The 25,745-nt window shown below is 37.0% G+C and overlaps 2 protein-coding genes across 3 annotated transcripts in view; one reads left to right on the top strand and one right to left on the bottom strand.

Annotated features, from left to right (window-relative positions):
* The window catches only part of ttv (exostosin glycosyltransferase 1 ttv), a 70,752-nt gene that overhangs the window by 2,962 nt on the left and 42,045 nt on the right, over nt 1–25,745 (bottom strand). Inside the window, exons 3-8 of the mRNA XM_068291054.1 lie at nt 24,424–24,498; nt 24,166–24,292; nt 22,355–22,474; nt 817–920; nt 591–741; nt 43–390 (exon numbers count right to left, since the gene is read on the bottom strand). Of these exons, the coding sequence (XP_068147155.1) occupies nt 43–390; nt 591–741; nt 817–920; nt 22,355–22,474; nt 24,166–24,292; nt 24,424–24,498 (925 nt within the window). The remainder of the gene's footprint in view (nt 1–42; nt 391–590; nt 742–816; nt 921–22,354; nt 22,475–24,165; nt 24,293–24,423; nt 24,499–25,745) is intronic.
* Nucleotides 10,324–15,188, top strand: LamC (Lamin C). Of its 2 annotated transcripts, none has more exons than XM_068288937.1 (4): nt 10,324–10,903; nt 13,016–13,610; nt 13,673–14,389; nt 14,556–15,188. In XM_068288937.1, exons 1-4 carry the CDS (start codon nt 10,503–10,505, stop codon nt 14,700–14,702), a joined length of 1,860 nt encoding a protein of 619 aa, XP_068145038.1. In that variant the 5' UTR covers nt 10,324–10,502; the 3' UTR covers nt 14,703–15,188. The 2 variants fall into 2 exon arrangements, with proteins under 2 accessions (XP_068145038.1, XP_068145039.1); XM_068288938.1 differs by having other exon boundaries at nt 13,673–14,472.

Here is a 25,745-nt window from a genome sequence, read left to right as displayed (position 1 = left end):
TGCATTAACTGATTAAAAGAACCTATTACAATGGGGCATTACCTTTGAATCATCCCAGAAATGCGCTCGTGCTGGATAGCCAACAATGCGTTCAGGAAAATCTCTCCATACGGTATAGGCAAAATCCAATTCATCCGTATTGAGTATGGCATCTTCATCTAGCGATAGAACAGCATCTGTTTGTATCTCATCGTATGGAAGGAAACGTTGAGATATGCTCGGTCGTCCTTCAGTCGTCTGGCCATGAGTGGGTATGGCATTATGGCCAGAAGCAGCAGCAGCTGCTGCATTTCGTCCGGCTAGAGCAATCACATGCAAGGGTATGTGATAGGTGGGTGGCCAACGCTTCTTTAATGGCAGAGGCCGATCAGCGGCCCATAAAACGAGTATCTAAACGAGAATGGAAATGTGATTAGCTAAGTTAATGCAATATTCACCCCAAAAAGTAGGCTATCAAATGTTCCCCACATCTTGTTTATAGCTAATTGAGTCGTTAATGAAATTTATATAGCTTTTTAAAAGTTAAGCAACTCTCAGTTGGGCATATTTATGCAACTATTTGGACTTTTACTACCACTACTACTACTTACTCTATCCACAAATTGGCTTTTTGTAATGGTCTTGACTAGTTTATAGAGAGCAGCATTCGGGCCCAAGGCAGCGCCAATTTGTACATAGATAACCGCCGTGTAGTTGTGGCGTGGCTCCGCACCCAACGAATTGAGAAGAAATGGCATGAATCTGCAACAAATTTGTTTTTTTTTTTTTTTTTTTTGGGTTAATGGCGAATTGGGAATTGGGCAATATAAATCTTACCTTGAACTATCGGCAAATGTGGGTAGGGTGAGTAAAGCGCCCGGTGAACTATTCCATATCAGGCTGCTACGTTCAGGATAATCCGGCAAACGTTCGCGAATGATCTGGAAAAGAAAGAATTGATAGAGGAACGTTAGGAAAAACGAGTGTTTAATGGCCGTGTGACTTCCAGTAATTCAAGTGATGATTGGCAATTGATTGCCTAATGAACGCAGCAGCCGCCTCCTTAGAGTTGTCTGCATTCAAGTGGTAGCCAAATTGCGTTTTGAATTGAGGTTTGCCCATCATGGTGCCCCTTTTGTCCCAACTCTTAACTCCCAACTGTATGCCATTCAGTCTGTTTTGTCTGTTGAGTGTGATAATTCAATGGGCTTGAGAGCTTTATGTGTTTGTGTGTGTGTGTGTGTGTGGTGTTGCCTAATTTTCCGCTTGGCGCAGCTGCTGGTGACCTATACACTTCTCATTCTCCTACTATTTCGCCTCATCCTCCTTGTCCCTTGAGGAATCATCTTCCGCTGCGCAACGGAAGCCAAAGCCGCCACACAGTAAAACCCTCTATAGGCGGAAGTTGCCTTCTGCCACATGCCAAAACAGCCTAAGTGTTAGACAAAGGAATGGGGTAGCAGTAAAAAGTGTGTGTATGTGTGTGTGTGTGTGTGTTCGCATCGCGTGTCATTAACGCGGCGTTAATTTGTCGCTCAAAGTGTGAGTGTGCCTGGTCTGGAAAGTATGCCATGCCAAATTAGTTATACATAGAATAGAAGCAAAGCCACAGTAGTCCCTTCACCCTGCACTGCCACGCCCAAATCTCCAACGCCCACGTGCTTGTTTAGTCCACAATTTAAGGAAAATGCAAACGCAATTATAATTGCAAGAGAAGACAAGAGCCTGACCCCACAAAAACTAAGAGCGAGTTACGTTAACTGGGCTGAAGGAGACGATGCTGATGTTGGCTAAAAACCCGTCATCACGTCCTGTGACAGAAGTTATGCCAAGGACTTTTGTTCAGCGCTTAGTTCATCTAGGTATTTGTCCAAAGTATGTTACTGAAATATGATTATCTGCGTGACTGCTTAGCCCAACTGCCAGAACTTAAATATTTAGTTAACCATTAAATATTTAAGTGCATAGTGGAATTTTGTGTAACAATTAATTAAAGGATTTTTTTGAAAAACTCTTTGAACTTTTGTATTGTAAAACAAGTTTTTGAAAATGATCCGACACAGACAAGGTTTTTTTTTTTGGGGCGCAATTATCACAAACAATATTCAGACAATTTCGTTGGCTTAGAGCCTTTCTCAGTTCAAATTTCATTCACTTTTTTGGGATCAGACGCAACAGCAACAGCTCGTTAAGCTCGTTGCAAACTAAACTAACAACTGCTGACTCCTCTGCTGATCCTTGTATTTAATTCTCCAGCTCGCTTTCGCTGTCTGTTCTGCTACCTGTCTGTCTACCTGTGTGCCACAGCTAGCTTGTCTTTCTGTATGTCTGCCTGGCTGGCAACGTGTCTCAAGTGCCTGCTTTATATATTTTGTAATTATAATTTTCTTCTTTTTTTTTTGCATAATCAACGCACAACTAACGTGGCAAGCAGCGCCTAAAAGTATGCAAGCGTGTTTATTTACCTTTTTCTTTAGTTGGTAAGCGTACGTACGTGTGTGTGTGTGTGTGGTGGGTGTATGTGTATTTTTGTCTGCCTGTGACATAATTAAGTCAATCTTGTGCAGCATAATTGAGAGCGAGAGGGAGCTAGGCCAGGCCATGGTTTTGCTATGATTCAATTATGCACATTGCATATATGCCCAAAAGACTCTGCTTCCCCGACTCCCAGAACTCCCCCCCCGTCACCTGACTTTCTCTCTGTACTATTCCCTGTGCTCTTCCATGGCCATATTTTAATTGGCTAACAAAATGCCTTTAATTGGCTTAAAGCAACTTCAGTCGTATGGAGTTCAATATATACGCATTCTTTGCCTGGGGCATGCTCCATATACGTATTATAATAAGGAATTTTTCATATGCATATATGAAATTGAATTTGTCTTTCTTTTATGAAATGCTCTCAATATTCGAGTGCAATGTGGAAGTCATTAATTAATAAGAGGTAACTAAAACATTTCTATATCACTCATACGACATGTTGCTCTACTAAAGAACAAATGTTTTCTTTCTTTTCTTAGCGAGTGATAGTTAATTCCTTAGTTTATTCATATGTTTATTCTTAGATGCTTCGATTATCTTATCTTTAGATCAGTTGCTGATATAGCGGATGTATTTCTCCTTAACTATGTCAAAGGATTCTTCTTTAAAATGTTAATTACGTTCACAAAAATACGTTCATTATCTATTGCATACTTTGTTGGACTCGCATTCTACATCTCAATATCTGTCTTGGCTTTTTATTCGTACTTGCTGTTCTCAATTCCGAGTGAAAGGTCAATCGTTTTCGTTTATTAAAAGCTAAGTTCTACTATATCAGCCTACAGGCTTGGCAAAATATAATTTAATTATTAAGGTATAAATAAGTTTTTGAGGATAAATCATGACGCAACAAACAGAGTTTTCATTTATGAATAGTTTTTATCTCACATGATTTTTGTCCCTTGAAATGAATTTAATTTTTATACTTCACATCAAATTAAGTTGTCATTTGTTGTCATCCATAAAAAATGGCATAAACGATTGAAAAGTTTGGAAACAAGAACAGGTCAATTCCGTTTCTACTGCTGTAAAGTAATAGAAAACGATTTCAAAGCTGTAATTTCTATGAATTTATAAGAAATTTTGCAATTACTTTTCATTCCACTAGAATTAGAAGCAAGAACTTGTTTCAATCCGATTTGAAACAATGATCTGTTTTGCTAATATTATCATTGATATGATAAATATAAATTATTAAAGCTTGACATTGCTAATGATAGTTTTTCATTAACCAAAGGGTCGAAGCCGATTTCTGATTTCTGTGACAATTTTACATTCAATATTTAAATACATTTTTAACTAGCAAAGCAGAAGGCACTTTATTTTTCTGTCATAAGTAATAAAACAATTAAAGTATTCCCCATTTTATGCCTTGAAGAAGTTTTTTGATATTTATCCAAGAATTCTTGGAACATGCTGGCAACTAACTACCACAATTTGGAACATCCATTGGAGTGTAGACATACTTACACACATATGTCATATATACTTTACTTAATGCGTTTGCCATTTGGCTGGCAGCCAAGATTGCAACCCTGTGGATGTTCCTGAAGGATGTTTTTCTTCATCTTGACTATTTTTTTACACTCTAGTCTGTTTTTTTTTTTTGTTGAGTTGAGACTACTTAAGGAAGTCTGATGTGAGCTTCATTTCCAGGTATGATTAAGCTTGAAGACGCCACTCAATAGAGCGTATAATTTAAGCAAATAAAACAGGTGAATGGATGCCCACTTTACAAGCTGATATGTTTAAGTACATTCATATATGCATGCAGTACAAATATATACATATACACACATACAAAACGTATGAATGTATATGTATGTATATAAATTGCTTTGGGGCTACCGAGCAAAGTTTGTGCAATTTTTCACATTCCTTTTTCCTTTTACTAACTTTTACTTGGCTTAAATTGCATTTTCGGTTTCGCCTAAAAGCCAGAGTCTTACTTGCCTCTCTCTTTCTTCCAATCGCTCTATTTTTCTCTGTCCTCTTTCTTCGAAAAAGGGGTGAAAAAAATTACTTAAATTAATTGCTTGCGTATTCACAAACCCTTCTTTAGTTTTAGTCTTCTCTTTTGCATTTCTTTATTCTCAGTTTTAAGCCTATCAAATGGCTTTTCACTAGATTATTTGCTGTCATTTCCTTTGAATTTTAGGAAAATTCTTTATCGATTAATTGGTTTGCTATTTTCAATTATATTTCATTTAATGTGGGTGAATTTGTACAAAGGGAAAATGTTGATTTAACCGCTGATAAAGGAGTTCTCCAGTTAGTTAATAAATCTCTAGCAAAAATATTTGAATTTGCATTGCAACTACAACATACGGAATACATATCCGTATACAAACAGACATAGTTTTACATATACATACATAGGCAAAAGGAATGTATGTATGTATATATATTTACCAGCATTTCGTAGCATAATTCAAGGGGCAAGCAAACTCAAATATGCGTTTATGTCTATGTGGGTGTGTGCAGAAAAGTTCAAAGCTGTATGTGTCGGCAGCTGCATACATAAAATTTACTCTCGAAACTTGCCAAGTGACACCCAAACCAAAAACGTTGCATAGCACACACACACACACACACACATACACAGACAACATCAGCAACAACATCAACAACTACAACAACAACAACAGCAGCAACAGAGAATCGACAACAACTTTTCAACAAGACAAACACTAAATTAACTTATGCAACTAGCTGCTGCTTCTGCTGAGAGTCACAAAAAAAAATATATGTATGTATATATATATATTTAAAAAATAAAACGTCAAAAGGAAGGAAAAAATTTGTATGTAAATCCTTTGGCAACTTTGCCATAAAACTTTCCACAATTCTCTGTATTCCTCTCCCTTCTCTTAAGACCTTTCGGCTTGGCTTTTCTTCTGCTTAAGAATTAACAAACTTAATGCCTGTCAAACATGGCGTATGTGGAATATATAAGACAAGGTGTACTTTCCAAGCTGTCTAAAATTTTAAAACTTTAAATATCTGTAAGACTTATTTACCTCAAGCCCTATTAGCTTTTTGCTTTTAAATCATATCCTGTTAAATTTTAAAATATTTTTTGTTTAAAATTGTTTGATATACAAATTCGATATCTGTTGGAATTATTCTCGTACACACTCAATAAAATTTGCAAATATTTCCATGTAATTTCATTGCATTTGAGACTGTCATAAAAACACGTTCATTTCGTTTGCCCTTTCCTTTCCCTTTCCTCGCATGTGTGTGCATCATCGTATTTGCAGTGCGGTTTTTTGGCATTTGACAGGCCCAACAAAAAAGAAAAAACAAGCAAAAATTTGCTAAACAAAAATTTCGAACTGAATTTTATTTTAATATATCGTCGCTTTTACTTGTTTTCAGTTGTTGATTATTTTTCGGTGTACGTGTTTTGTAAATATTTATCGATTTGGTTGTGCGCGAATGTTAATTAAGTGCAGTTGGCAAATTTGATCAGTAGTATGGTAAGGACGACAAAGGCAATGGGACTGCGGGCAAATGTGGAACAAATTTTATTTTCGCATAAAATATAAAATTGATAGTTGGACAATATTCAAATATGTACGAATACATAAAGCTTTCTATACAAATGCAAATGTCTAAAGTTTACAGAACAATTGTTTAACCATAGGAATTTATTGTCAAATATTGAAACTACCAACTAACTTTAGGTGGGATTAAGGTACACAAAAGGAGTCCTTAAAGAGCTTCGTATTTGTAGAGAAAAAGAGTCTTTACCAACTTAGAAGTGGCCAAGATGATTCGAAATACGACTTTAAATAATTGGTCTTGTGGTTTGAAAAGGAGAAAAACGACTTCTATTGTGAAAAAGGCAACGCAACAGTTGTAGTTGTTTAGCCAAAGCCACTTTTTATATACATACATATATATAGATATGTCTGATTTTTTGTTATTTATTGTTATTTAAACTAATTTGTGGGTCTTTTAAATGTTTTTATAGGAAAAACAAGAGTTTTGGCCTGCTTGTCTGCCAAACTTGCCAACTAATCAGTAAGATTTGTATGCGAAAGAATTTTCTGTGACCAAATTTTATTTCCATATATTTTCTAATTGTTTTCAAACATCCAACTAACCTTTAAGAAAATAATGAATCTCTTTATATCTGATATTTACGTAAATCATAATTTTCGATAGAGATGCAACGTATAGTTGTATGTTAAGTATGTTAAGTATGTTGAACAATTTAATATGACCCTGAATATAGGAAGATATTTTCTCTCCTTGGTCTCGAATCAATTTTAAAATATTTTTAATGGACAAGTGGAAGCTTTACTTTTGAAAATACTTTTAAAGTTCTCCTGAAAGTACATTTTTTGTAATCCTAGCAGTCCTTTAATCATAATATTTCCTAGTCGTAGTTTGATTTAACACAAGTTTTAAAAATTTAAAGTTAAATTGAACAAATCCACACGGAATTGTTATCATTGCATAATAATCGAATATTTTTCTAATTTAGTTTTTCATTAAATTTCTCATAAAGAACTTTTTAAGTTTTTGTCGAATGCCAATTCTGTTTTGCTCTCAAAACAATCCCCTATCATTTTTGACACCTTTCTTTCTTTTTTGTTCCTACCAAAACCTGTATACAGACATACATACCTAGTGTATATATGTATACATATATAAATCCCGTTGGCTTTCATTTTTGTCAACGTCATTTGCCATGACTTCGAAAGATCCGAAAATAAAGAAGGAAAAACTTTAAGCTGATGATGATGTCATTATTGTTGGCAAACTTCGTTTTGGCTGCTGCTGCCACTGCTGCTTCTGCCGCTGTCGTACAACGCAAATAGCCAACAACAACAACAACAAACATTTGAAGTTATGAAGCTGCTTTGACAAATTCGTTAGCAAAACAACAACAAAGCCAAAAACAAAAAAAATATAACCAAAAACAAAACAACGACAAACAAGTTTCAGCCAGAGTTTCGAGCTTGAAATTTTGGTTGAGAAGTTGTTTTTTGTCTGTGTTTTTGTTTTTCGTGTTTCTTTTTTTAAGTTGGGGCCAAGAAAATTTGTTATTGTTGTTGAAAATACATGTATATGTATTGATGGGCGGCACCCAAGTCAATATGCATAAATCATCAAAAACCAATGGGAAATATATCTGCATAAATATTTATGTTGAATAGCGAGAGCAGCTCATTGGAGTGGAAATCCCCAGAAGGCTTTTCTTTTAGTCAATACGAAGAAAACACTAATAATGTCATTTGCCCTCAAGCATTTCGACCACGAAAAGGATTGACACATTTTGCCGAACATTCAATACCCTTTTAAAATTCAATAACAGTTATATGAAAAGGCATTGCATTAAAAGTATGACCAAGAAATGGGTCAATAAATCGGTCAGATTGCTAGATTTATTAGAGTCAGTTGCATTTCCTAGAACATTTTCATAATAATTCTTATCAATTTGTGAACTTAATTTCCGCTAATTAATCAAGCTCAAAAGCGACAAATTGATGTAAAAGAAAGAAGGGGAGTGTGAGAGAGATAGAGAGAGAGAGAGATGGAGGAATATGTGTCTAACAGTTGGTTGAGGAAAACAAAAAGCACAAAAGAGATACTTAATGATAAGCTCCGAGCAAACAAACAAAAAAAAGGAGGAAAATAGAAAAAAAAGAACGAGAAGATTTAACACCGGTTTTAGGCTCTTAACATTCGTTTGTTCAGCCAATTGGGCACGTTAATTAAATCTAATTAGGCTTCAACGCACACACACACTAACACAAACACACACACACACACACACATTTGAAAGAAGAAAACAAAAAATAAAACTCATAAAAATATGTTAATGCGAGAATATGAGCCAACCACAATGTGTGAGAAGCTACGCAATGATTAAAAATAATTTGATGACGTCACAAATGCGGTCTCCTTTTTATTCTGGCATTTGGAGGTCAGTGCTATGGGTTGCTGTTGTTGTTGTTGTGGTTGTTGCTAGCTAATACTGATGACGTGAGAACCTGCAAATATTTATGCATGCTAAGCCTCCTGAGAGCAATTGCATTGTCTGCTCTCTAAGAGTTACACTCCCGCGCACTCTCTGCCCGCTTATCATTCACCCTCACTCTCTCTCTCTCTCTTTCTAATTCTGTCGCTCTCAATATTTTTCCTCTGTTGTTGCTGCTGATTCATATGAGTAAAAGTTTGCCGGCTATTTAACCACAGTTGTTGTTTTTATTATTATCAAAGAGAGAAACTACTATGCTGTCTCTCTCTTTCTCTCTCTTACTTTCTTGCTTGTGCACCCACTTATTATTCATATTTATTAACATTCCAAAGGAACATGAAATACCAATAAATATCTCATTTATGACACATTGCCAAAGAGTTGCCCTATCACCCTGCCTTCTCCTCTTCATTCATTAATTCCCTTCGCACCCACATCTATCTAGGCTACAGTTGTACATACATACATATATCATTATTATTGGTATAACCACTAGGGCCTAATTGACCTAATGTGTGTTTGTGCTTTTCAATTGGATCAATAAAATCGACTGACATTTTCGGTGGGGTTGAAATACATAATTGAATTAATGATGTGGGCGTTAGAGTAAAAGTTTGGTAATTTTTTTGTTTTATATTCCACAGCTCCAGCTTAACTTATTGGTACTTTAAGTAAAGGACAACTGTATACACTATAATATACTACATAGCAGGTAAAGGATAGGGACTGAAATAGGCGATGGAAATTCGTCTATTTCAAAGTCAATCTTTAAAACTAATTTTCAAATATGCCAAATAGAGTGAAATTATCAATGTTTATCCACATAAGAATCTGCATAATGCAAGACGTTTGTTTGCCGTTCATTAACCTTACCCCCGTACAACAATCTAATCTAATTTTGAAAACTTTAAAGAGTTTGTGTTTTTTTTTTTCCAAATGTCTTGCAGGAATTTCAATTTCCTACTTTTGAAAGAGTTTTATTGCCGGGGCCATTGATTGCGTTGCTTGTTTTCTATTTGGAGCTTTGCACACACACACACACATGCACACACATGCACACGCTCACGCATGCAAACATACGCAAACAGTGGTATTTAAAAATACACAAACAAATGGATGGAAGAAGAACGAAAAAAAATAGAAAAAAAGAAAACTGAAACAAAATCAGTAAAAACGAAGCTAATGCTAAACAATAACAATAAGGCGAAAGGTGAGAGTAGGGTGAGGAGGCGTATGTGTGATAGAGAGAGAGAGGGAGAGCACGTCAGTCCCATTGAGAGCTACAGTTCGAGAGAGAAAAAGAATGAGAGAGAGAGAGCCGCGTGTTGTGTGTGTTTACACCCTGTAATCATTTATCAAAAGGTCATGTTAAACAATTTCAAAGGTTTTCACAGTTACTTATCTATTTGTAGGCCATTTTTAGGTACACTTTAAATTTAAATCAATATCCAGGTCAGTAGAGGGTTTAGCTAACTAGTTTTCGATTGTATTCAATTTGTTAAACCTAGATTAAGTCATTTATTGGAAACGCAGTCATCAATGTAATCAAAAAGTAACAAAATACATAAAATACTTTTCTCTAATTCAATATCGATCGTACAGAAGATCTCTAAAACTCAAATCAATTCCATTTGAGTTAACAATTCTACTTGGAGCAGGGTATCCCAGAGTCGATTCTCCCCGCAAACTAATGTTAGCAACTTTTTTGTTGGTTTATATTTTTTTTATGGCTCGTCGTCTCGCAGCCTTGGGTTGACGTCAACTAATTTCGTCGATGATTCCCCAAAGCAAGTCTCAGTCAATTTTCAGCAGTCAAAGCAAGCGGACGTACAAAAAGAAAAGAAAAAATATATCAAATTGATATATATATATACGACGTACATATATACATATATATATATAGGAGAATCGTAAAAGTTAACATACTTAACGTACTTAAGTTAAACGTTCCTTTAAACGTAAATCAAATCAAATTAATTTAATCAAAATGACCGGACGTCGCGTCACACTCAGCACACGCGTTTCACGCGCATCCACATCCACCCCGGTGGGTGGTGCATCCACTTCCCGGTCGGGAGGTGCCACAAGTCCCACTAGCCCAGCGCGCACAACCCGCCTGCAGGAGAAAGAGGATTTGCAGCATTTAAATGATCGTTTGGCCTGCTATATCGATCGTATGCGTAATCTGGAGAATGAGAATAGTCGGCTTACACAGGAATTACATTTGGCTCAGGATACGGTTAACCGTGAGACATCCAATTTGAAGGCTGTCTATGAAAAGGAATTGGCTGCGGCACGTAAATTGCTGGATGAAACGGCCAAGGAGAAGGCCAAATTGGAGATCGATATCAAACGTTTGTGGGAGGAAAATGATGATTTGAAACAGAGGTAATTAAGAAAATTAACAAAACAAAAAAGAAAAGAGAAAAATGCTATCACAGTTGGTTTAGTGATGTCATCAGCCAGAGAGAAAGAGAGACCGCTACCGCCTTGGAGCAACGAGGTCTCGATGATGATGTCATGCCAAAAACCAAAATAACAAAAATATAACCACATGTGGTCGCTGCTTGGTTTCTCTCTCTCTCTCTCTCCCTCTGTCTCTATTTCTCGTCTTCTCTACTGCTCGATTTCTCTCGTTTATTGTTTATTTTTTGCATTTACACTTGGAGAAGTCTCTCGGCCATATTTTATGCAAATGCCTCCGTTCCAACCAAGCAAGTTCCATGTGCTAATCACCATCCCATATCAAAGTCTCCGTAACCGTTAAACAAATGTGTATTTTAGGTTCAAAACCCTATCAAGGTTACCAACCAGCAACTATTTTTGGTGGCTATGATGTCACTTGCCTGTAATAATCCCATTCCACATCTTACCAGTCTAATGATGTCAACAGAAAAATGTGCGTTTCTTTCGTTTTGTTGTTTGGCTTTTCGCCCACCAACTTCCCTGCCCCCTTTTTATGTTTTTTTTATCAGATAAATATTACGTTTTAGGGCTTTTTGTTGGTGTGAAAAAAATAAGGGCTACTCGGTTATTTTTGTAATAGTATTGACCAACTGCATGATTGGGAAAGTATTTTTTTTCTTTGTAGTCAAACTTGTTTTTCGGGGTGTGGAAAACAAACTTTAGCCAAAATGAAAACTAAATATGTACATATGTATGTACGTAGAGGAGGAGTATAGAGAGCAAAGAATAACCACAAACTCATGGGGCTTCGCTTCATAAATAGTTTATAACCGGCAATGGTTTATACCATTTTAGCAATATGAAAAGAGAAAAGCAAATAACTCTATTAGTCGGATCTCTTTTGAAGCGCCAAAAATCATAGTTTAGATAGAGCAAAATCCTAATTTAGCAAGGAAAATAGAAATTTGAATGTACAGTCACTTCAAATAGACATCAAAAGATTATACAGCCTCATGAAATTCATTTTAAAAGTTTTTACTCTTAATATTTTTGAACGTGTTTTGCCTATTTGATAAATGATAAGAGCAAAAAAAATAAGGTGAAAAATATATCACTTTAAGCATATATCTCTTTTATATGTATTTATATATAATAGATTAAAATTCGCAATTTAGATATAGTTGGCGAAATATTTTTGAAAATCTTGTTTATTTTTAAAAAAACTTATAAACAGTTTCTATACGATGAACCGCTAATTGGTTTTGTAGATTGAAAATTGGGAAACCCTTTAATAAAAAAACAAATATTTCAAGAGCATTTAACCTACATTCTATAAATCAAATATATACAAACAGATATAGGTTTCTATATTCAAATAAATTGTTTTGCTTTTTGACTTATTTATGAGCTATATTTATATTCAAACGTATTTTGAGGGAAAGAAATATTGGAACAAAACACGCACAGTAAACAACCTTGAGGCTTTTTCTTTTTCTGATTATCTTCAAGCAATAGCAAAATTGTTTATAGACTAGCAACAACAAAAATAGCAACAAAATGTTGAACGGAAACATTACAAGCTTTAAACATTAAGAGATGCCTTTTCAGGAGAGTAAATTTACTTTGATGTAAAAAGGTTAACCCCAAAACAATTATTTAAAATAGTTCATTTAGCTCTATATATAGACAAACGTGATGACCACGAGATTGGCAATTGACAACACAATTTGAATATATAAATATTCTGGGATTATATGTGGAATTTTTGTTTAAAATATCGTTTGAAATGATGGGTCATTAATTATGTGAGGGGAGCAAAGAAAAAGAGAGAGAGACGTGTAGAATGACAATTATACATATTTATATATATTAGCTCGATCCGAAATAGCCAAACTGCTTTATGCTAATGGCATGCGACGCTTTTGTTCAAGGCAAGTCACAAAAAAAAAACATAAAAAACGCCGAGGGAGAGACGGAGAGAGACAGAGAAAAATAAAGAGAATCTTATTGATGACTGTAGCAAACAATTATGACGTCATCCGAGTACAGTGATCATGCTTATTCAAATAAACGTTTTTATATATTCTTTTGCAGACTTGATAAAAAGACAAAAGAGGCCACCACAGCTGAAAATAATGCCCGTCTCTATGAATCTCGTTATACGGAAGTCAATGGCAAATATAATCAAGCCTTGGCCGATCGCAAGAAATTCGAGGATCAATCCAAGGAATTGGCTTTGGAGAATGATCGTCTGCGTCGCCAGTTGGACGATTTGCGTAAACAATTGGAGGCTGAGACATTGGCTCGTGTTGATCTAGAGAATCAGAACCAGAGTCTGCGCGAGGAATTGGCCTTCAAGGATCAAGTGCACTCACAGGAATTGACCGAGACACGTTCACGTCGCCAGATTGAGATCAGTGAGATCGATGGTCGTCTGACCAGACAATATGAGGATAAATTGCAAAAATCTTTGCAAGAATATCGCGATCAATATGAGGCACAATTGCGCGCCAATCGTGAAGAGATCGAACTGCTCTATGACAATGAGATACAAAATCTGAAGGCAGCTGCCTCACGGGCAGCTCAGGGTTCGGCTCATGCCACCGAGGAGATGCGTCTGATGCGTACAAAGATTGATAGCTTGAATGGCAAGCTGCAGGATCTCGAGAATACTAATGCGCAATTGAATGTGAGTTTTTATTGTAGAATTTTTGGCTTTAAACTGTTGTTAACTTTTGTTTGGTATTACAGGCAAGAATTCGTGAACTGGAGAACACTTTGGATACGGAGCGTCAACGTCACAATCAATACATTGCCTCCCTGGAGGCCGAGTTGCAACGTATGCGCGACGAGATGGCCCAACAATTGCAGGAATATCGCGATTTGATGGACATCAAGGTGTCTTTGGATCTGGAAATTGCTGCCTATGACAAGTTGCTGTGCGGCGAGGAGCATCGTTTGAATATCACCTCGCCGGGTCGTCCAAGCGACTCGGGCGTTTCAAGCAATGGCACACACTTGAGCAGCAGTGGCACTCGGTCGGGACGTGTTACACCCAGTGGACGCCGTTCTGCAACACCTGGCATTTCCGGCTCCAGTGCTGTAAAGCGTCGCCGCACTGTCATCGATGAGAGTGAGGATCGCACAACATCCGAATATTCAGTTAATGCCGCTGCCAAGGGTGATCTGGAGATCATTGAGGCCGATGTTGAGGGCCGATTCATTAAGTTGCACAACAAGGGCACCGAAGAAATCAATCTAACCGGCTGGCAATTGACACGTATTGCCGGTGACGAGGAGTTGGCCTTTAAGTTCTCACGCGGCTCGAAAGTGCTGGGCGGTGCCAGTGTTGCCATTTGGTCGGTGGATGCCGGTGTCGCACACGATCCGCCAAACAATTTGGTAATGAAGAAAAAATGGCCTGTGGCCAATTCAATGCGCTCCGTCCTGGCCAATGCCGACAAAGAGGTGAGAGTTCTGTCGATATACAACACATGCGGCACTTGTGACATTTGCCGCCACTGCAGACATCTCGAGTTTGTGCTCGACCAGTACGCAAAACACCAAATTTTATCATAGACAGACTTAAAGCGATCCTAAATTATTTTTTCTTTCTCTGCCATTCATTTTACAGGATGTTGCCAGCTACGACCGTGTCCGTGCTAACATTTCCAGCCATATCTCGAGGCATAGGAGCAGCGGTACCCCTGGCTCAGGTTTTACCCTCGGTTCCGGAGCTGGCTCCACTGGTGTGAGAAGTCTCTTTTCGTTGCTCTTCTAAGGACTAAGACCCAGAAGGAACAATAACAATCAACAACCAACAACATTCACACATCAAAAATCAACTTTGACCTTTAGCATATCAATCAAGCACTACCAACAAAAACAACTATATACAAAAAATGTCCTTTGTATGAAAGTACAACAAAAACCATGTAAACTTTTGTTCGTTTTTTTGTAAGTTTTTTTTTTCTGAAACATAATTTTTTTTTTTTTCTTTCTTTCGTGTATAATTTATATTACCGTTAGTTACGAACTTTATTTTTTGGTTGGCTTTCCACCTTTTTGTTTTCTACTCTTTTGTAACTATGTTTAAATATATAATTCTTAAGTACAAAAACAAATTATGTATGTTTGTGTGTCTATGTTCAAAACACAAAAAAAAAAAGGAAAAGAATATCTTTTCTTTTGTTTTTTTTTGCATTTCTCTCTCTGTCTCAGATCAAAAATAGAAAAGAAAAAGAAAAAATAAAACTGACAAGAAAAATAGCTCAAGAAATTCAATTATGGGCCGCATGGAAAACTATCTACCATGTATAAGTTTTCCCTAAGGGACAGAGATACGTGGCGAGAGGGGGCGGAGGTAGATGGGTTGAATGGCAGTTAAGTTGGTGGGAGAAGATAAAATCAGCTTAGGCCAAGAAAGATTTGCGCGTGAAAAACTTTTTACAGCTGCTGTCGCGGCATTTTCTATCTCTTTTGGCCAAGGCAAGGCAGAAGGACCAAAAGTCCGAAAGAATAACAGACAGGTAAGTAGAAGAAATTAACTAAATGGCGATGGGCAGCAGGGGACAACAAGGGAAGGTGACAGCAGGCGCCTAAGGCGAGTAGTAACTAGCGACAGTAGTAGGAATTGTGGTTCAACAACATAGGAGAAATATAACTATTTATTAAACCCAAAGGTAAAAATCTATAAAGACTTGTCATACACTAAATTTAAAAGAGTTTGAAAACCACTGAACTTAATAACAATGAAATTTAGTAATACAACAATGGAATATTTCGCTTCAAAACTGTTTTCGATTCCAATTTAGTATACAGAGTTGGCTAACAACCACTGTAAGCCTAGGTTTTAGGTAACAACCTTGGCAACCAACAGAAAAAAAGACTTACACCTGAAGTCATTAACATCAGCATCACTTCAGTGCCGGCCCCAAAACTAGCCGCCCTCCTCTTACCAAAAAATTAGCAAAAAAAGAGAAGAAAACCCCAAAATTGGGTTATATGCTGGGGCCCAGACTAGGATGATGATGACGATGCTGCTCTGGCACAGAGGCTACTAGTGCTAGTGCTCTACTGTAGGTGCCTCCCCCAAGCTAATACTTGGATTTTTTCTTACAGTGCAGACGGCAGTTGTAGCTACATCTACACTAAGACAACTTAGCAGCGCTCGAGTGAGTGCACAATTCAATGGCATGAATGGACGAAAGAGATAGGAGAAGATGAAAGATAGAGTGAGTATGATAGTGGCGGGGGAGTGACAAGTTGGTTACGCGGGGCTACCCGACTTCAAAGTAGTAGTTGCCAAAGAAAAGTTTCTCTGCGCTTGCCGTTAGCGCACGTTTGCATGCGCATAATAGGATTAGTTAAAGTAATAAGTTGTTGTTTTTATTGTTGTTGTTGTTGTTGCCTTTGTTGGTATTGTGCAGGTGTGGGCGTGGTCATGGCCTATGTGTTGCTTGAAATGCAAATCTCAGCACATATACCATCATCAGGCAGCCGGCAAGCAGGCACACGGGTTAGATAGAGTTTTTCGACAGCTGCCTACAAGTATGCAACATATTTTTTGTGCTAAACCCACCACAAACAGACCAAACTCTGAGGGGGGCCCAAAACAAAATACTAACATTCTCCCATCAACAAAATGCGTTGAGACAACACAACCGCACACTCGCACACACACATAGGTATATTCATACATTCTTGCCATACACACACACGTACACGTATGTATGCAAAATATTTCAAGTGTGGACTCTGAGCTTTTGGCTTATTGTGGTTTACATTTTGGTCTCTCTCTCTCTCTCTCTCTCTCCTTGCTTTTCCTGGCTAAAGTATTTATCGTGACCATTTTCGAACTTATTCGGTATGCCCCTCCCTGTGCAACTTAAGTGCATGCCACACACACAATTACAGCACACACAACAAACACAGACACACATGGAGGCCGCTTATCGGTCACATCCATTTTTTCTTACGCTCGGTCGAGGATTTTAGGCCAAGATTTTTGTGCCCCAACTTAGTTTTGGTAAGTGGACTTTGAGTGACCTTTTTGTTGGTTGCCAAAGTTCAACACACAATAAAATTATGCAAATCTTGGGTTTAACCCACACATACACACACATAAACTGGGAAAACCTATATACAATAGACACAAATGTATATATATATGTACATTTAGCCACAGATGGTTGAGCAAAAGTTTTGTTGCGGTTTTTCCTTTTTGGTTTCAATTTTTGATTTGTTAATTAAAATAATGGAAATGCAAGTTAACGTTGCGAAATATTTAACATGTCTTACAATAAATTATTAAATATTTAAAACAAAGTAACCTAAAAGCTTTTAACGGTTTTTAGTTATATCTTGAGAAAATCAAAAAGATTTTTGATTGCATATTAAATAAGGATTAGTTTTATGCAAAGTATTTTAGTTTAGATTTGTTTTAAATTGGCTGATATCGAAATATTTGTATAAAAATAAGAAGGTTGAGGTTAACTTTGCGTAATTTGAGAGAAATTTATTTCTAAATGTTTTTAGTTTAAATAAATTGTGGTAAATATAATCAGAAACGAAGTTTATCATTCAATATTTGTGTTGAGTTTGCATTAAAGATTATACAAATTTTGACAATTTTTCTCACTTTTAAATGAAGCTTTATTCATGGCTAATTTCCTAATCAGATTTAATGATTACAAATGAAGAAGCATCTGAAAATTTTACAGTATTTTGAATCGATATATCTCATGCATCACAATTTGTGTGAGTTTCTACTTTTGCCCCATGGGTAAGGAAAACTTTTTACTCCTTAGTTTGGAAAATAACTTAATTATCGCCATGACTTTTATGATTCACTCAGTTGAAAATGAAATTTCAGCCATTCGTTTTGGTAAATTAAGAAGAATTTAATGAGGAAAAAGCAGCAAGAGATAGCGCAGACAGAGACATAAATGTGGTGTGTGTGTCTGTGTGTAAAAACTCAAATAACTGCTTAATTTGTTTTCCACCAAAAAACCACTGACCCCACGTTCACCTTATCCGATTGTTTGCACAGCAGACGGTTGGGTGGCTTTGGTTGGAACGGGGGATGGAGGGGTGGTATGTATAGGCGCTCGGGCGTGGGATAAACAAAAGCAAAACCCAAAATCTAAACCCGAAAACCCGTCAGCTGATGTTATTGTTGTTGTTGCTGTTTGGTAGCTTGGTTGTTAGTTTGTTGACTTTAATAGACCAGCAGCAGGAGAGCTCCAAAACAACAACAATAACGGCAAAAAAGGAAAAAAAGAAAATAAAGGAAGGGAAAACCCAACCAAAAACTGACACCGGCTTGGTCACATGCGGTTCAACGCCCCACACACATACACACTCGCACACACACACACACACACAAAAGGAAAAATGAAAACACCCAGGCAGCAAAAATTATTTGCCACTTTTACAAGCAAAAGGATAGTGGTGCCAAAATGGGGTAAGAGGAACCACGGGGCACTCTGAGTGAGAGGGTTAAAAGCAACCCAAGCAAGCTTGTTTATGCCTAAATCAATTTGCTGCATGAATGAGTCTTAAGCGCAAATGAAAGGAAAATGCTTTACTCCTATCTGCCCCCCACCCACACTTTCACATACACACACAAATTTTCCATTCTTCATAGTTATTCATATGCGTGTCTCTGTGGGGTTTGGCCTTAAGCTATTAGATTAAAGGGTTATTAGGCCGGATGTCTCCAGGAAAACGTGATTTGCCTATGAATATTACTCAGGCATATAACCAACAAATTATCAAAAAGAAAAAGAGGAAAAAAATTGCATATAAAATGGCTATGGAAGTTGACTTAACCACAACGAATTCCACATATCCTTGTCATGATCTTGACTATGTTCTTCACATTAAGGGGTTAAAATATCCATTAATTTATCTCTAACTTTCTTTCGCCTTTATAGTTTTGTATCTGAAACTGATCACCTTAAGAGAAATACAAGATTTTACAAAAGAATTTTATCTAAAATAGATGAAGGATTAAATCTCTTATTATAGATGATTAGCAATAAAATATATATCTATTAAAATACTTATTAGTTTTCTACAACTTATCCGATAGGATAGGGTATTAAAGGGAAAAATTTTCAATGAAAACTGGGAACTTTGCCAGCGCAAACAAAACTTTTCTCATATAAAAGCCAAGGCAAGCCGCCAGCTGACCATTTTGGCTCCTGGCATATTTGAAATCGCGTTTTCCATCTTCCGCCTTCTCCCAGTTTGGCTTCTTCTCTTGCCATATGCAAAAATGTGGCCCACATTGCACGTGCAACAACTAAACAAACATTTTTCAGGGGCGGGCCAGGAATGTATGTATATAGATGAGGTGACGCCTGCGGAAAGAGGGATGATTGGGGCTGCGCTTGTCTGCCACAATTCATTTTTTTAATCGCAACGCATAAATCAAAAAATTGCGTGGCATAAAAAATGCAAGCAACGAAGAAAGAGAGAGAGAAAAAAAAAACAAATTTCTGGTCGAGCATTAACATTTGCAATTGCATTTTGATCTAATGGTGAATGAGAGAGTGGCGGGAAAATTTGTAGAGAAGGCATTAGGAAAATGGTTGAGAGGTTGTGTGTGTGTGTGTGTGTGTTGCAAGAGCAAACAGCGCGTACATAAGTAATGGCTCTTTGGGGAACTTGGCCTGGGATATGCTGCAGCAGCAGCAGCAGCAGACGCAGCAGATTCTAATCAAATTTGAAATATATTTCAAGCAAAAAGAATTTATTGAACCAGTTTTGAGGAAAAGCGAAAGCAAAAATGCATCAAGCAAACTTGAAAGAGGGAAAAAAAACCAAGTAAAAGGGCAGCTGAAAAATTTAAGCAAAAAGCAAGGTGAAATATTGCACAAGTTATTCATAACTTGGATAAATATACATATTTACTACATGGGGCTTTATGAACGTGTTGTTGATATATCTATGTGGCTGTTTCATTAATTGCCTAGTCAAGTTAATAGATGTTGATTTGACTCACTATCTGTCTAAGGGCATCGTGGGCCATTTGTCGTCAGGTGAATGATTTCTATAGTCTGGACCTTCCTTAGATATGTATATGCACATGAGTAAATAACATGCAACTGAAAAGCTATGCTAAAATATGAGTCTATTATCTAGACTGTACAAGATGAAAGAAATGTTCAAAGTACTTTAAATAAGTTACAACGAAAGTACAACTTCAATTACAACTAAAATATGATCATAAATAAATTTATATGCACCGTAAACTAACTGTCAAATGGTTTTATTATCTTGTAGCTCCAAAAAAATCTGGATTCAAAGTCTAACTTAATTTGTTCTCAAGACAGATGCTAAAATAATTGGTGTAATGCTAGCAAATGCCTTTGAGTGCTTTGTCAAACAAACAAAATAACAAAACACCTAATGTTGTGTTTCCCACATGGAAGAAGACAACAATTTACTTTGGAATTTCGGTAAACTATTCTCTCTAACCATTTTGTAAGATTATTTTCCTTATTAAGTTTTCGACAAGCTTCGCTTAGTTTCCTTGTTGCTTTGTTCTTCTTTTCGATTTGATTAAAAGCCAATTAAGTAAGTAAACTAATCGAAAGAAGGCTGAACATTGGTTAACTAACATAAATCAAGGCATATTCAATGGTAAAGAAATGTTGTGTGTGTGTGCGTGTGTGAGTGATGAGGAGGACATGTGCGTGTATTAATTGCTAACCAATTCTCTGGCTTTCTACAACCACTCTAGACTCTGGTCATGTTACCAAGGCTAAATATTTGCTTTTCATTTGGTTACCCACATTGGGTTAGAAGCAAAAGTATGAAGAAGTTGAGGTTCTGGCGTATGTACGTAACTGTAAATTGATTATTACAAGGAAAACGGAAGTAGAAAAAAAATGGCATAACAGAACGGAAACACACCTCCCTTCCACACAGATACACATATACTCTGGGGTCCTGCAGCTTGCCCCTATCTCAATTTTCCCGTATTTTTTTTTTTGCGGTTTTTGTCAACGATGACAGTAACGTTGACATGGCCATGTTGCCATGGGTTAGGTTAATGTGTCCCTGTGTGTAGGTATATGCGTAGATGTCTCTGGGTGTGTGTGTATACGAGTGTGTGTCACTCAGTGTCTAAAAGATTCGCCACAATCGCGAATGGCTTTGGCTTCATCTACGTTTTCTTCCCATGTCTCACTCTCTTGCTCCTCTTTCTACACTGATGATTACACAAAATTGAATGCCCGTGCATCCGATTTCTGGGTGTGTTCCGTGTGTTTTTCCTCCCTCTCCGAGTACGTGTGTGTGTTTGTGTGTATTTGTGTGTCAATTTGAGTGTTGAAAAGTGGTCTGCAGTCGGTGGCGGTTCAGTTTGCGTCTTCTGTTTGCTGGTGTTTTCAGTTACGTCGCGTTTCTGTTTGCCATTTGTGGCCACCCGCCACAACATTCCTTGCTATTTGTGCGTCTGTTTTATTTAGCAGTAGTTGTAGTTGTAGTAGTTGTCATAGGAGAGTCAGCAGGAGTCAAACAGATCCAAAGCCTCTAGCAAGTTGTGGCATAAACTGCTTCTTTTCCTCCTATTTCTACTCCTACTCCAGTAAACATCTATGTAAATGTAGCCATGCCATCACATTCGAAATTCATTCATTCATTCCAATAGCTGACGACAAGTTTTGCTACTTAAAAAAGTATCAAGCAGATGCCATTCCCACTTTTCCAACAAATGTAAGTTTGTGCCTACAGTTTGTCAGAAAAGTGTGCTCACCAACGACTATAAAAAACTTTTAATACACTTCCCAGAAATGTTATTTATCAACACTGACTAAAAGTGTGAGCATAAATCAAAAAGGTCAAACTTGCTCAAATTTCTGATATCAAATTAAAATATTCTATTCGATGCATAAAATTTTAGTTTCAGTTTAACTACTTTTGAAAAATTTGTCTGCTGACTTTTCTATATTTGTAGTCCTCTTGCACCTTTCACACTGTCTGTTTGAGTTAAGATTAGTTTGAAAACTTTGGTTCACTTAATTACTGCACACACTGTGAGCGAGTGAGAGTTTGTGTGTCTGTGTCTACATATGTACATGCCCCAACGCTAGTTAAAGTTTTTGCATAGTTGGCAAAATAAAGCATCGACAACTGTAGCCAAAAGTACAGTAAAAAAGAAAGAAATAAAAAGAAGAGAACATACTCCTTACTTGTTTCTTTGGATGCGCTTCTTGTCGATTGAGCGTAGTAAAAGCCGCAACACAACTTGCCCCAAAAAGGAGTAAAGTTTCTCTGTTACGCACAAACACATTTACATTCCCACACCACCCACATCAGCCAACCACACACTCACATTTACTCACTCTCGCCCCTGATGTATATACATACATACATGGGTATGTATGTATGTGTATGCAAATTTGTAGTTGCAGCACTCACCTCAAATGTTGTGAAGACGATTTTCTCAATGGAACCGAAATAACGTTCCCACAGGACTTGTGTCTGCTGGCGTAGGGCAAAGATGCGTTCCGCTGAAATGGAGCGTACGATATCAGGCACCTGCAAAAGCAAAATGAAAGGAGATTCAGTCTATGTGTATGTATATATGTAATCTCTGACAGTAGCTACAAGATCTTAATTAGTGGAGGGAGAAATTTCAACCCATTTACCATCTATCATAATTATAGTTTACAGCATTTGGGTAAATTGAAACAATTTTTAAAGAGTTTGTTCACCACCAACAAGACTCAATGGAGTCGTTTTGTTCAGAGTGCTCAAGTTTCCTGCTCAAGTTAACTTAATTAATTGCATTTCCTGCCAATAAACTACAAAGGCAAACATGCCAATTGAGGGCCAAGACGCAGGCCAAGGACCAAGAAATGGTGCAGGGCGACAAGGTAGAAGGAAACGATGGCAGGCAATTGGCAAACAATGCGCCAAGACTTTGTCGCGAATGAACGCAGGCTGGCTGCCAGGCAGGCAGGACAACCAGCCAGTCAGACGTAGGGACCAGGCAAAAGGACATTTGCCAGGGCAAACACAAATGGAGCAGGACATAGTCAGACAGCTGAAGACAAAAAAGCCAACCAGGAGCTGAAACTGGAGCAGCTGCAGGAACAGGTGAACATTTCACATAAACAAACAACACACACACACATACACACACAGAGGCTAAAGTGTAGCCAGGTTACCATCCATAGTTAGAGATGCGTGCACAGGCAAAAAAAATAATCTATGATTGAGTTAAGAGCTCTTGGAAACTCAACCAGTATGAAAAGAATGCGAAAAGTAAAGCCAAAGTGTGAGGGTTTACGTTCAGTTTTCTGCTTTTATGTTTAAATCATTTTTTCTTAAGATTTAATGAAGTTAAGCTGCAATCTTTTTCTTTGCCTTTTGCATCTCAGTTCTTGGCTCAAACGATTTTACATAGCTTGAACGTTATCATCTTTCAAAGTCGTACAAGATTCTTTTGTATTCAAGTAGTATGATTATCCTTGAGAGAGATTCTGGTTGAGTTCGAAAATCTCAAACATTTGCGCCATTAAGATTTTAATATCAATATAAAGATTCCAGTTCCAGTTAGATTTTCACTTTAAGATTCTGATCAGCTTAAAGTCCACATGTTTTGCATGCAACATTTCCGGTCCTTTTTTTTTTTTTTGAGTGTTAGAATTTTTATAAAATCCGTGTTCTCTTTTGTGTCATAAACTGCTTCATTTTTCATGCATCAATTGCAAATGGCAGGCAATTTCCAACGTTTTTCCTTATGATTTTCTCGTCTCGTTATTTTTTTTCTTTCGTTTGATGATGCAACAGTTTTTCAAATACTTTTTTCTAGGTGGGTGCCGTCCTCGTGGCCGTCATCGTTGTCAATAAATGACGATGTATGTACATATACCATGTGCCATTTTGAAAACTGACAGAAACGAACCGGAGGATCCCTTGCCACGAAATGTAGGTTACCAACCAAAACAATAAAAAAATAAACTTTTTAGACATGGGGCAAATGAAATAGCTTTTGGCCAAAACGACTCGTCTCGACTCGAACAATATGCCATCCATAGAGACAGACAATCAGAAAAAGAAAAAAGACAGTGTGGTAGAGAGAGAGAGAGAGATGTGCGCTTTCAATATTTCATTTATAATATATTACAAAAAAAAAAAAAAGGAACCAAAAGTGTGTATATAAAATATATAGTGCATTTATATACTATATATATGTATATGCTTTATGGATAGATCTGGCTCACCTGCAGCAAAAGTCGCTCATCAGCCCAAATGGCGGCCTGTTTCCAATCGATTTTCGATTCAAATGGCAACACCCAGGCATTGGACAATAGCACAGGAATGCAACCAGCCTGCAAGGCTTCCAGAAATCTGTAAAAAACGATGAAAAAATAAAAAGCAATTGTAAAATGAAAATTGTTTTTATGGAGTTCTTGTTATTTCTTTGCGTTTTCTTTTTCCTTTTTTTGGTTTCTCTTTCTGCATTTTCATTTCATTCTTACCTAAAGGAACCCAAACGACGTCCACGCGGCACCAAACAAAATGTGGAATTCTGCAGCAAAGTCTCGTAGTCGTATCTGAAATGCAAAAGAAAGGGAGAAAGTGAGAAACGAAACGAGAGAAAGAAAAAAGGGTGACGGGTGTAGGGAATGTAAATTAGTAAGGGCAAGCCATGCCATTGCATAATGGCATTGTGAAGCAATTAATTGAACAATGGAATGCCTGGCTACGAGAATGATGTGAATGACGGGAATTAAAAATGGGGGCATTACCCAGGTCACTGGGAAAAGGAGTAAAATGCCAGGACAGGTCGACTACTAAAAACATTCTGAAATAATCACATGTTAATTGGTTAATTGGTGCTACTAAGTAAAGACCATTTGGTTTTCCCATTAAGTCGACGAGGGTCATTCATTGAGTATTAAAATAAACTAAATATGCATCTGTAATTCTTAAATAAATTAAGTTTCTTTTTCACATAAGGAATCCTAGTTTAAGCTAAAACGCACAAATATATGAAATGAAAAGATTAAAGCGAAAATTGGATTTATTTTCAAACCAGGAACTTTAGGTGGTCTAGAAATACGAAAACATTAGAGTTCACTTTTTTAAAACTTTTTAAATAAGTTAACAAGTTATAATGCCACTGTTTGGTAAGGGCAATAACGAAAATCATAATAAACAGATTTTAATTTTATTACCATCTTTTTATACTACAAAAAAAGCTTTAATTAATTATATACGAAATCCCATAAGTTGTCTTTTTAAAAAAGTTTTCATTTCTGTTTTATGTTTGTTAAAATTTTTCTTGTTCCTGCAGCCCTTACAGATGACTTTTAATCCTGCAACATGGCATATGCTTAGCATTTGATAACAAATTGCACATACGTCATGGTGTACGGGTATCCGGTTATACTCTTGCTTGTTATGTTAAGCACTAATCTCAGCTTGAATTACACGTAAAATCAAAACTACGCCAAATGCATCAAAACTGTCATGCGATGAGCATTGCACATACGACATGTAGCACAAACATTTGTTCAGGTGTATGTGTGAGTTGGGGAGTATTTGTGTGTGTGTGTGAGTATGTGTATGAGTTAGGGTGGGAGCCAGTTTACAAGTTAAGTTGCGCGTAAAATTACATGTAGTTAGGCATGTTCTACACAGCTCCCCGCATTAGTCCGATTCCCCTCTGCACACCCTCGTTCATACCGAGTTCATTCGCTACTCTTTTCTCTCTTTTAACCATCATCATGGCCCTGCCCCAACAACTGGTCAGCAATTTGAGCTGTGTGGTACATTGCGTTTAAAAGCAAATTCAGCA

Source organism: Drosophila tropicalis, unplaced genomic scaffold, assembly GCF_018151085.1.
Source record: "Drosophila tropicalis isolate 14030-0801.00 unplaced genomic scaffold, ASM1815108v1 contig_593, whole genome shotgun sequence".
Taxonomy (NCBI): domain Eukaryota; kingdom Metazoa; phylum Arthropoda; class Insecta; order Diptera; family Drosophilidae; genus Drosophila; species Drosophila tropicalis.
Note: the sequence above shows the minus strand (reverse complement) of the source record. Positions and strands in the feature narration are given on the sequence as shown.